The sequence below is a fragment of the Gekko japonicus genome, unplaced genomic scaffold (genome assembly GCF_001447785.1).
Source record: "Gekko japonicus isolate JY-2015 unplaced genomic scaffold, Gekko_japonicus_V1.1 scaffold814, whole genome shotgun sequence".
NCBI lineage: Eukaryota > Metazoa > Chordata > Lepidosauria > Squamata > Gekkonidae > Gekko > Gekko japonicus.
In genome coordinates this window covers 705,778-719,214 of record NW_015169799.1, presented here as the reverse complement: position 1 = coordinate 719,214, position 13,437 = coordinate 705,778, and the positions used below count along the sequence as shown (strand labels likewise).

At 40.9% G+C, this 13,437-nt stretch overlaps 1 protein-coding gene across 1 annotated transcript in view; it reads left to right on the top strand.

The window, feature by feature from the left end:
- BBS7 (Bardet-Biedl syndrome 7) overlaps window positions 1-13,437 on the top strand; it is a 38,585-nt gene that overhangs the window by 5,877 nt on the left and 19,271 nt on the right. The window contains exons 4-8 of the mRNA XM_015417097.1: window positions 1,840-2,015; window positions 5,730-5,916; window positions 7,311-7,383; window positions 8,778-8,894; window positions 11,306-11,436. Coding sequence (XP_015272583.1) covers window positions 1,840-2,015; window positions 5,730-5,916; window positions 7,311-7,383; window positions 8,778-8,894; window positions 11,306-11,436 — 684 coding nt within the window. The remainder of the gene's footprint in view (window positions 1-1,839; window positions 2,016-5,729; window positions 5,917-7,310; window positions 7,384-8,777; window positions 8,895-11,305; window positions 11,437-13,437) is intronic.

The following is a 13,437-nucleotide window of genomic DNA, read 5'->3' as shown; positions in this document are numbered from 1 at the left end:
ATCTTCCCACAGAACCTTCAAAATCCTTTTTGAACTTGGGAGAGTTTTAAATGTGATTGCCAATTTGGTGGAGGGAGCTGCATAAACAAAGAGATACAGCTCCCAGTTGCATCTTACATGCTGGTTAATGTCATTCCTGAAACACAAGGATTTGGCTGTGTTGAGTGTGGATGTGGCCTATGGAACTTCCTTTGAGGATTGTTCAGCCGCTTCATTTGTGCAAAATACCACAGTGCATTACAGGAATAAGGAGGTACAAACCCTTCAACTTGTACTTCAGCAGCTGCAGTATTCCCTGGGAGCTTCCAGTGCTGGTGTAAAGCACACCAAGCTCAGTGCATTTGGGTCTTGTATACCTGAATGCCTCTCCCAACGTGTTTGCCTTCTTCCCTTAAGATCAGCCATGGAGATCAGGCTGATCTTAATGGGGAGCCTTCACTTAGGCTTGACTTGCGTCCCTCATGTGGAAAGTGAGCTCAGAGGGAGAAGGTTGGGTATAAAAGCACTTCCAGGTATTTGTTTCTGTCAAAGTCAAAACTTTCTGGGGTGCTATACTTCACTGTCAATCACTTGTACTTGCATATAAAAAGAGATGCAAGTGGTGATAGGGCTCCTGTACCTTTGAAGTCCTTTTAGAAAATGGGTCTTATTGAGACTAGGACTGCCTCTTATTACTATTTTCATTATTGTTTTGCAAATTCTTAGCTGAAATATTTTAAAGCGTTACCACTTTCTTTATTCCCCTGGCAGAGGAATCTTAATCTAGTTAATAGTTCAAAATAAACCCAAGCTCCCTAAATCAGGAGTCCAGTGGCACCTGAGAGACATGCTGGAATAGATTCTATTACAGATTTCTGTGGGAGCTCTTGTCTATAAGATGCATGAACAATCTGCATGACAATTAACAAATTCTGTTCCCAGTTGGTAACTACCAAACCTATTTCTTCAGCTCTGTATTGAGGTATAAGTGCCTTAGGCAGGTTCTTGGGGATAAGAGTTTTCTAAACAAATAAATAATTTATTTATGAATTTTCTCCCCCCAGAAGGCCAGTACCACAAGTGTACATAATGGCAGTCGTGTTCTTTTCCCCAATACCAAGCACCGATTGTGTGTGTGTGTGTAAAGTGCCATCAAGTCATAGCTGACTTAAAGCGACCCCATAGCGTTTTCAAGGCAAGAGACGTTCAGAGCTGGTTTGCCATTGCCTGCCTCTAGTATGACCCTGGTACGTCTTGGAGATCTCCCATCCAAATATTAGCCACTGCCAACCCTGCATAATTTGTGAGACCTGATGAGATCAGGCTAGCCTGGGCCATCAAGGTCAAGGCAAGTACTGATAACTCTAGACGTGATTGATAAGAATCCACAGGAAAACTCATGTGCACTTAAAAGAGGTAATAGGAACAAAAGTGCATGAGAATGAAGACACAGTTAACATGTTCAAATTGTCCCTTTCATTAGATTTTTGAGGTACTGAGCAAGGACATTCTTAGTTGTAACTCTTGGTAATATGGAATATCTGATGAACTATCTACTCAGGAGAACATCCCAGGCCTTCTGTTTTGTCAGGCTTTTAGGGTTGGGTTGCTTCTTCAGTTTTTGGGATGTGTTGCAGTTGTGTATATTTGATGGCAAATTAATGTTGTAGTCATTAACTGATTTTAATTGTAAGCCACTTAGTATCAAAGATTGTGTGGTCCACTTTCTGAAATTTATCCAGTGTGGAATCATTAAAAGCACACCAAAAGGAATGTATCTCTCTCCCCCCCCCCTCAGATTTAGAATTATATTATGCTGTGTTTTGGAATGGGACAGAGTATTTTTTCTTCTTCTTTAAGCCAGTATTCAAGACTTTGCCAGGAGAAAAGATTGCAAGACTAGAACTTGGAGGTGCCCTGAATACACTCCAGGAGAAAATTTTTGTGGCTTCAGGATCTGAAGTTCGTGGTTTTACAAAGCGAGGGAAACAGTTTCTTTCATTTGATACCAATCTCACTGAGAGCATCAAAGCTATGTACGTATGTTGAAAAATTACATGAATAGTACTTTGAAGTGTCACTGACATTAGGTATTTCTCTAGTGAGTAAATCAGATAATTTAATATCCTTTTAAAATGAATGCAGTGTATTCCAGTTCTATCTCTTGCCTTGAGTCTTAGCTGTATTTATTTATGTTTAGGTTGGATCTAGACATGTGGTGTCAAACCTGTGGCCCGTGGGCCAGAACCAGCCCGCCCAGGCCTTTATTCTGCCCCAGGAGTGGGCTCTCTTCTCTCCCCCCTTTCCTGTCCAACCTTGCTGTTCTCAGCTTGAGCTGTGTGGGATCAGGAAGCAGAGGGTGGGGCTGACTCTGAGCAGAGAGCTCAGGGTGGGGCTGCCAAACATCCCAGCCACCATTTCAAGCCTCTGTAGTCCTCGTCACAGGCAGAAGCTGGGGGCGGGAGGTCCTTCTGCTGTGATCCTTGCACTTCTTTTTTATTTTAAAACTGGCATTGCAAAATCCCATAATTCCCCCACCTTTCCAGTTTAGGCAGGCATGTTTTAAGGGTGTATAGGGGGGGAGATTTGGGACCAGCCAGGGTTAAAATATAGAGTTCTGAAAACTCAAGGAACTCCAGTTTTGCAGAGAAATACTAGTTTTAAGACACATACACACACACCCTCCTAATATGGAGCTTCAATGGAATAATAACAGAACAAGTGCTGAAGAGGACACCCAAAATTATTATCTCAAACCATCCTGTAAAAAAACACTGGGACCCTGGAGAGCCACTACCAGTCTGAGTAGATCTGGGCAGGGGTCATTTCGTAGAAAAAGAGGTTCAGGAGCTCATTAGCATAATTTATTTGCATATGCCACACCTCCTGACATCACTGGAAATGTGTCAGAAGGCAACACCCACCGCTCAGGCTCCACTGGACTGTTTTGGATTGCTACCTATTTGGGGGGGGGATACGCAGATTTGCCCTCACAGAGGAGGGAGAGCTTGTACCTGCGACGGCGGGCGGGGGGGGGGGGCTCTGCAACTTGCCTGGCTGCTTCTTGCTCCTCGTGGCCCGACTGAGGGCTGCTGAGAGCAGGGGACGGGGCTTGTTGCATGTGTCCGCCCCCTGGGCTCCTTACTGCCGGAGCTCTGCTCCTGTGCACTTCCACAGGAAATGATCCCTGGACCTGGGGGAGGGGAGAGAAGCTTGCAGTGCTCAGCCATTTCATGTTCTTCTCCTGGGTCCTAGACTAAGATGATTTATATTTGTAGTTTATATTTTTAGGGGGGGGGGAGGTTTGGGACCAACCAGGGTTAAAATATAGAGTTCTACAAACTCAAGGGACTCCAGTTTTGCAGAGAAATATTAGTCTTAACACACACACACACACACACACACACACACACACCCTCCTAATGTGGAGCTCCAATGGAACAATAGCAGAGCAAGTACTGAAGAGGACACCCAAAATTATTATTTCAAACCACCCTGTAAAAAACCCCTGAGACCCTGGAGAGTCACTGCCAGTCTGAGTAGACCTGGGGGAGGGGAGAGAAACTTGTAATGCTCAGCTGTTTCATGTTCTTCCCCTAGGTCCTAGGCTCAGACCATTTATATTTGTATATTTTGGGTGGGGGGGAGGAGAAGGTTTGGGACTAACTACAGTTAAAAATATAGAGAGGAACTTTAGTTTTTCAGAGAAATATTAGCTCCTAATGTGGGGCTCCAATGGAATAAAAGGTAAAGGTTCCCTTGCTTGAAAGCCAGTCGAATCCGACTCTAGGGTTGCAGTGCTCATCTCCGTTTCAAAGCCGAAGAGCCAGCGCTGTCTGAAGACATTTCCATGGTCATGTGGCTGGCATGACTAAACACCAAGGCGCACGGAATGCTGTTACCTTCCCACTGAAGTGGTACTTATTTATCTACTTGCAATTTCTTGCTTTTGAACTGCTAGGTTGGCAGGAGCTGGAACTAGAGACGGGAGCTCACTCCATCATGCGGCACACTTGGGTCTCAAACTGCTGAACTACCGACCTTCCACAGCCTGCAGTTCAGCATCTTAACCACTTGAGCCACCCCAGCTCCTTCCAATGGAATAGCTGCTATAATATCTTTAATTATGTTCTTCTGTGTCCTTTATATCTGCTATCTGCTACCTGGCATTACATTTTATGACACACATGGCCTGGCCCAACAAAGTCCAATACAAGTCAAATCCGGCCCTCATAAGAAATGAGTTCGACACCCCTGATCTAGACTAAACTTTCCATCTGCAGAATGGGACTTTCCTACCTGCATCCTGCCACTATAGCTCACTGATCTCCACAGAATATTGCTTCTGGCTTCGTTGGTGGAAATTGCCAGTTTTGTCTGGATCCAACCCATTGGTCATTTCTGTAGTCCTCTATAAAGGACTAGTTTGTTTTTTTTAACATACATGCATATGAAGGCCTTCAACAGTATTTGTGCATGAGATCTGACTTAATGGGAATTGTTAAAATAATAAATGTAGAAATTAGCGGAGTCATTCAAATATAATCAGTTGAACTGAAAGATAAGGTTGAAACAGTGCTTCAGCTGTGCTACAATTAAATTAAATCAGCTTCTAATTGAGTTTTCCACAGAATCATTTGTAACTTGTGTGCATATTACTTTAATCTATTGTAATTGATGCAGAGGCAAAACATAGGGTTGTTTGATATAATTATGCTAATTTATTAAATATTGATGCATCATAAAAATCTGTTTTTATTTGCTCCCAAATGTGCTTATTTATTTGCTTCCTACAAATAGATAATTAATGTACTGGCCTTATTAAAGTGCATAATATGGTTTATATTTTTGGAGATATATTGTTTTCTTTTTCATTGTAAGTGTTGAATAATCTGGGGACACTGCCCCCCCCCCTTTGTGGGTGTGTTAACTAGTTTAGCAAGACCATTGTATGGTTTCTGTTACTGTTGTGACTGGATTTGAATTTTCTGCATTACATTTCACCTTGTACTTTCCTTTATTAGAGTGGACCTTGACAATTCATCTACAGTTGAGAATTGTCCTCACCCACATAGAGTGGATTTATTGCATTCTTGATCAAATCTTGTTGTATCTCTCCCTCCACTGTAGTGGCAGATATCTGTGCCATCAGAAAATGTGCCTTCTGGTCTCTCTTGATAACAAATCCTCCTTGCTTGCCTGTCTGAGGCTTATAGGTATGGGTGTATCTTCCAACTGAATATACACTATGTGGTCCTGACAAAGTGACCTCTGATGAACGTTTATGCTGCAATGAATTTTCTTAAACTTTAAGGTTCCGCTTGATACCTCTTTAATTTTGCTATACCAGCATGACACAACTACTCCTTTGGAATTGTTTTTTGTGTTACTGAATATATGTGGTAATGCAACTGGGAGCAAAACTATTATTGTTAATCAGCTCAGGGTTAGTGTGTATATCTTTTCCCCTTTATTTTCATCCCCATTGGAAGTGGCCCAAAGGCTTTTAAAATATTTTTCCTATCATACATAGTTTGTTTCTAAGGCTGTGATCTGAAGGACACTTTCCTAGGAATAAGTCTCATTGAGTAACATGGAGCTAACTTCTGTGTAGACCTGCTCAGGATTGTTCCTTAAGTGAACAGATTTCCCAAGTTACAATGCTGAAACTTCTGTTCAGAGTGTTCAAAGAATTATCACATTTGGTGGCAATTATGTTGTGACAGTATTGATTTTGATTGTTATTTTAGGTATATATCTGGAGCAGATCTCTTTCTTTGTGCAAGTTATATCTATAATCACTACTGTGACTGTAAAGACCAGCACTACTACCTATCAGGAGATAAAATCAATGATGTTCTCTGTCTTCCAGTAGAGAAACTGTCTTGCATTACACCAGTATTGGCTTGTCAAGACAGAGTCCTTAGGGTTTTGCAGGTAAACCTTTTTTGTTTGTTGCCATTATCATATCTTCATTGCAGCGGAGGGAAATAGACAGCAAATGCACTGTTATGAGATGGAGAATGTATTTTATTGTGGAGTTCTTATCCTATTCCTGGCTCCTAAATGGCTTCAGGGAAGTTACAGAGGGCCACATGTTGTGCTGCAATGAATACACATCCCTTTGGTGGGAACTGCAGCCAATCCTTGCTTCATGGTGCATATACATGTTACAATTCAATTAGAATGCAAACAGAGTTTTCCTTTTACCTGTCAGAATGTTACATTTGAAGCTTTAACAAAACAAATATCGTAGGTATCAAAAATGACAAAGCATTCCAGGGTTGTGTATTTTTAAGCCATTTAAATTTATATCTAACATGTATGCGTGCCATTCAGCTACTTTATTTTGTAGAATATGTAAATAGTGTGTACGATGCCATCCATATGTTATAAATTAATATCCTGCGTAGCAGTAGAGTTGAAGCTGCTATATTATAAGGATCGTTAGATTTTGAATCAAGAAAGTTATATTCTGTATTAGTGTATTTGCATACACACACACACACATATAGAGAAAGAGAGAATAAGCATCACACTAGTTGTAACTGAGATTATGGTGTTTACCAGTATTCTTTCACTGATTTCCTCTGTAATTCTTGATGCTGTGTTAGTTAACATTAGTTCAAGCTTTCAGAACTGTAGGGCTAATATTTATGGAGGTCTTGAGATTCACAAACTACAAAAAGAGGAAGTAATATGATAAATAAGTTGAATAGAGAAATAAATTTTAATGAGAGGAGAAGTGTGGCTCAAAGGTTCCCACTTTGATTTGAACAGCTTAACTAGCAAGTTCAAAGTTACTTGTCTGGATTTCAGACCATTTCTTTAGATACTCTGGGGGGAGTCTGCTAGCCTCTTTTTCTGACAGTCCTGGAAATTGGACTTGTCACTTATTTCTCACAGACTGACCATGATTAATGGCCTAGATCTTTATACCTATAGCTTCTTTCCTTCTGTGACCCCTATAATTAGTTCCCTTGGCAGCTTTGTTCACCCTGTGCTGAGCACCAGCGTGGTTTGCTGAGGCCTCTCCATTTTTTGCTGAGATGTCTTCATTTTTTCCTGCACCATATTGATACTAATACCTTAATTGTTCCATTCTTCTTGTGCTCAGTTTTTCTTTGCCCTTACCCCTGTCCTTTTCATTGTTGTAAATAGGCTTGAATAAGATAATGACTCTAGTTTAAATGGGATGGATCTGACCAACGTTTTATCCTGGGATCAAGAGAGGAGCACAATAAATGTCCTTCATTTCTTTCCTACCGGAAAGAAGTCAAGAGTAGCAGTAGATTTCTGTTAACAGTGTTTCCTACTTTCTTTTTTTTGAGGGATCAGATTTGCTGTATGAAATGGAAGTCCCTGGTCCACCTTCTGTTCTGGCTTTGAATGAAGGAAATGGAGGTAAGTATCATTTACTGATGCAATATGAAGGTATTTTTAAATTAAGAAATAAGTTTCAGTTTAAAATTTTTAATAATGTTGTCCAGGTTCTTGAACTATATAAAATTAAATGGAGTTAGAGCTCTGCATTAAGAGTTCTTCTAGTAATTCACTGTGCATATATTGCAATAACTTAATTATAAACAATATTGTGATATTAAAAACCAAACCTGTATTGGGCCATGGCAGCTAGAGGTAATGGTATGATCTCTGTTATCCTGCTACCTTTATCTTACTGTAACTAATGTGAAGAGGGGATAGATCTTCTCATCTCTGGAGGTCATCTGTGACTGGAATAGCTCCAGTGTAGATGAATTCCTATAGTGGAAGGAAATTTCTCGCTCACCTGTGCTTCTAGAAACAAAGGGGCATGACATCACTCGAGGTATTTCTGGCCAGAAGTGTGTTGTCAAAATGCCTGTTCCCCTGTGCAGAGGAAAACACCAGGAGACTCTGCTTGTTTTCTGTAAAAGGGTACACATATTCCCTCTGACTTATTTTTCTAAGCATTTTAAAAATAATGGACCACAAATCATGGGTTGACTTTCTGGAATGACCTGCTTGAAGAGAAGAAGAAGAGATTGGATCTATACCCCACCCTTCACTTGGAGTCTCAGAGCAGCTTACAAACTCCTTTCCCTTCCCCTCCCTGCAACAGACACCCTGTGAGGTAGGTGGGGCTGAAAGAGTTCTGAGAGAACTGTCCTTGAGAGAACAGCTCTGAGAGAACTGTAGCTTGCCCAAGGTCATCTAGCAGCTGCAAGTGGAGGCATGGGGAATCAAGCCCGGTTCTCCCAGATTAGAGTCATTTTGCTCTGGTCCCAATTAGACCTTGGAGATCCTTGACTGGATCTCTTGTCTCATTAAACATCACAGAATACCAGTCACTGTGGAGGGGAAGATTTATTGGGATCCTAGCACTGAACAAGGGGAGATTCACACACACACACACACACACCTTTTTCCAGTGTAAATTTGTTGCTGGAAGCCCTACTTGACCCTCCTATTAAAACCTACCGGAAAACAGTTTCTGCTGCAGCTGACAGGTGGCTGTTCTATCATGGATCCCTCTGGAAATTTCCAGCGCTCTTGTATCCTTTGAAGAAGGATGTTGAGGATAGTAACAATGGCTTTCTGTGGCATATATTGGCGGATGGTTTTCTGGGACTGGCAGGACTACTCATTTTAGAGCAGTATTCTCTACAGTAAAGCAAACAGCAGCTTCCTGTGCCATAATACTTTGAAGACTCTCCCATAGGAAACCATTACAAAAATTACTACTAAGTTCTGAGACACAGGATGCAGAATCCTGCTACATATGCTACCCACAATGGCAATTTATTTTGTATTCATAGGTGACTCTGGTGAAGACGTTCTTTTTGGGACATCTGATGGTAAAATAGGTCTAATACAAATTTCCGCAGTCTCTCCAGCTGAAAAGTGGAAAATTGAAAATGAGAAAAAAAGAGGAGGTGGGTGTTTCAGTGGTTCTTCCCAGATCATTGTTATGCCATTATGGGGGAGGCAGTACAAATGCATTATTTTATTTATAACTGCCATCCCTCAAGTGCTGTAAGACTCCAGCCCTTTCAGTTGCAGAAAGTTGCACCCCTTGTATCTTCACAATAAAATGGGCTGTAGGTGACTTTAAAAAATGAAGGTAGGGAAATCAGAGGAGCTAGTAGATTGTGGCAGCAGAACAATGTAACATTATGTGACCAGTTATTTTAAAGATCCTTCCCCCCAGTCTTCAGTAGTGGGGAGAGAAAACGGTGGCTGCTTGGGACTGAGGCAAGGAAAGTGCAGGGGAAAAGTGTGTGAATGCTCTGTTGCCATTGCAGACGCCTCTGCATTTTGAATAGCAATGAGAGCTACATTGCTGTGGAGAGTAGCTATAGCACAGAAAAAACCTGTGCATAAAGTTGAAGCTTATACCCGTCATAATCAAGTGGCAAATATAATTAAAGCGATTTATTAAAAGAATGGGCAGGAATATACAATAAAAGAGCAGTGAACAGTGAGGATAAAATAATAAAGCTAGACAACTAACTTAGATTACAAACAGTGGTTCTCTAATCCAGAGGTTGCCTTAACAAGGCTGAGTCCAAGATAGCTGAAAAATCCAAATCAACAGGTTCCTGGCCATGCTGGTCCACCACAGGTCAGAAGTGTCCCAAAGCTAGTTGTATACCAAGCAAAGGACAACACTAGAATGAAAAATCTTTCCTTTATGTTCAGTGACCTGTGTTGGCCTGATTCTGGCTAGCCAATCAAATGTAAGCCCAGGTGATGTAATTAGGTAGGGTTGCCAGTTACTATGCAACTGTATCAGATCCTATTAAGCAAGCACCCACAAATATTTACATTAATGAGATGGAATGTGTAGGCCCACTTTGGTGGCCTTGAAACTGCTAAGGCAGATGATGTACCCAGCACCTGTGAAAACTTCCCATTCTCCTTATCTCTCCCTCTGAGCTACAGTCAGCTCAGCAAATGTTCTCAGGGAAAAGAAAACTTCCATGTTTTTTAGACCTCAACCTGAACCACTGTTTCAGTTTTGAACACAGGACTATGGAAGAGGCCTAGTCTCTTGACAGCTCAGTGACAACTGATGCTCCAAAAGAATCCATTTAATCAGTAATAAAAACTGGTTTAAGGCATCACTTATAAATGTAAACTGTTAGAACCATGCAGACGACGTATAAGAACCTGTGTATAAGTGGAGTTCTGACACTGAGATTTAACAAATTAGCTGATTTCAGTTTCCAGCCTGGGGGGGGAACCCTCTGTGACTCATCCTACCTTTTGCCCTTCTCTATTTTCTGTAGTTCAAAAGCACAGATTTGCAGCAAGTCTATTTTTGTGTGTTTTTCCCCCGTTGATTCAGATTTGATGAGAAAATACAAATGAAGCAAGTCTGATTGCAGTTCTTATCACGCAATCAGACTTTTCCTTGATTATGCAATTGTGCAGCTCTTATGAGAGGATAAACAAGAAATAAATAAAAAGGACAAGAATCCAAAAGCCCACCAAAAGCAGAAAATCCAGGAATTCCAATGAATTCCACAACTAACTGTTGCAGAGTAGCTTAACTGCATGTGTATGAGTTCTGATTAAAGGACTCGATGTCCCAGGTTTATGTTCCTTCAGCATTTAAATGAACTTGGAGTTCATTTGTAATGCAAACATTTCCTGTATGCAATACAATTGCTTGTGAGAGTGCAAACATTTCCTGTATGCAATGCAATTGCTTGTGAGAGGCAGTTTTAAATAGGAAAAATGGTTGTCCAGCCCTGCTCCAGAAGTTTGGTTTGAGAAATAGGTGTGATTTATGTGGGATCTCTGCTCCTCCCCTTCAGATAGTTAATTGTGTCCTGCAAAGTATTCTGGTTTTTTTGTACATTCTAAAAATCCATAGATACTAACTAGGTATCAATTTCAAATTTAACCTGTCTGATTCACACAGACAATGTATAAGAATCTGTATGAGTGGAGTTCTGACATTTTGTACGACTAATATATCTTGCAATCCATATATTGACATATGTCATGAAGGAGGAACTAGTTCATACATGGTGAATGGTGTATATTGGCTCTTATGCTAACCAACTATGTCTTGTGATAATATTCATATTGAAATTATTTGTGTATTTTTCTGTGCATCATTATAATTATTGGAATGAAACTATAACTTTGGGACATTAGTTCCACCCTGTACATACCTCCTTTTCTTAGCAGTTGAGACTTTAAAATTCTTTTTTATCTGTTTTACTGTAGATCAGATGATAGTCAATTTATTTTTGGCACAATACTTCACAAATTGCTATTGGGGTTTAAAAACTGAAACTGTTACTTGGTTTGATGTTTACTTTCTATTTTCCAGGTATCTTATGTATGGATAGCTTTGACATTGTAGGAGATGGAGTTAAGGAATTGCTTATTGGCAGAGATGATGGAATTTTAGAAATCTATAACTTTGAAAATGCAAACAGCCCTGTTCTCAGACATGAATACGTAAGTTTATTGTGACAGTCTCCAGCCATGTTAGTTTGTTACACACTAAATACCAAAAAAGCATGTTGCACTGCGATAATGCTAATAAATATTTTGTATAACAACCTTGTGTGAGCTAGCGCTCACTTCATCATATGCATGAAGTATTATATTGACCTTAGACGCAGGTGTGTGTGTGAGAAAGAGCACATGCGTGCACACCCACTAACACAAATAAATAAAACGAACAAAAAGAAGGGTGGCTGCTGCTGGGGGGAGATGTTACTTCAAAACTAGGTTAGAAGGTCAAGTAATCCGTAAGTTTGTGTAGATTCCATCATAATACTAAGGAGCTCTCTTAACTGATGATGAATAGGAAAAAGTAAGCTGAGTAAACCCTTGAAGAGTAAACCCTTGAAGCATGCAGTTTTTGCATCTGTCCAGGGAGATTCTGCCCTGCTGGTTTTGTGAGTGCTTCCATTGTTTATGTCTGATTTATGTCTGCTTATTCTCTTGTGTAGGGAGAGTCTGACAAGTGTAAATAACAGGAGGGCAACGTGAGGGCATTGTGGGCACATGATGGCATATATCCTACTAGATAGAGTGCAAAATATAGTCTGCCAGCATATCCCTTCTTCTGTTGGCCAAACCAGACTGTCTCTGCAGAAGAGAAACACTCAGAAACAGAAGCATCTCCTCTCTGGGTATTCACTGGGTATTCACTTGTGAGCTTGAAGTTGTAGCTTTCAAGAGGCAGCACAAGATGACACAAGACTTTTTGTTAATAAATTTATTTGCTTGGATTTAACCAGCTGTTCCAATACATCTCACCAATTTCCCCTCCTTACTACAGTCCTCATGCTGTAGGTCTCATGATCCTCAGTGCAGCCTTTCTGGTAGTCAAAAGACACTCACTCTTCCATTTGGCTTGAATCCAAACTAACGTTGTGGCTGTGAGGACAAATCATACTCTGTGGGTGGAAATCCTTGTGCCTGGGGAAGCAGTAGTTTGGATCCAAGCCTTTTAGAGCAGTGGGAAAGCTCGTTGGATTCAGTGCATTATGTTGGTTTCCTGATTCAAAATTTATGTCTAGTTGTATTTGTCATATAAGCATCTGATTATCAGTTCATGCCATGTGTCCTTTTGTTATCTGTTGTTCACATACTGTCACAGTGCTATTAGCTGTAGGAGTTTATAAGTAATTTGTAAACATAAATATATAGTCATCTGTGGTAAAATTCAGTGGCTACAGAGTGAGTGTGTGGTATAAAAAAATTGTACTTTGGCTTACCCACTGCCAAGTGAGTATGCATTTGTTCCTGTTGAATCCCTGCGTGAAGTATGCACATGCAACCTTGCCTCTACAGTGCTGTGGCCATGTTATGCTGTACCTGGCTTGGCATGGCAAGACATCTGCCTAACATCAGACTGCCCAGACACATGTGCATGTTCTTCCTTCTCAGACCATAAAAACGATGTTCCTGTGAAGTGAGACTGTAGTTTGGCTGGGGTCTGCTGGATGGGTGGGTTTGGAAATAAAACTCTTACGTGTGGAGGACGGCTTGCTTTGGCATCGTAGATTGGAGATGAACATATGCCTCAGTCCTTAACTGAGGACTATAGATGTTCTAGGCTGCTGGAAATAACCTAGTAGATAGACTGCAGGCCCCATGCAGTAACTGCACAGTCACAAGTTGGCCACTGCATGCTAGTAGACAGTTCCTGCCTGCTTTTTCTCCTCAGGTCCCAGGATATGGCCTAGCAAGTCCATAACCACTTAAGAGGGCCGTATGCCGATCCTGGTATAGAAACTAGAGAACAGCTGTATGTGTGAATTTTATTGCCACATTTTGTCCACAGTTTCTGAAACTAATAGAACCAAGTCACTTAAATGTAAAAGATCCAGCCTATGATCTGGCATAGCTTAAATACCTGGGGTGGGGGTCTACTTGGTATTAGACAGTTAAGAGGTGCCATATTAAATAGTCCAGCATCCTGTTTCCAGCAGTGGCTAGTGAGAT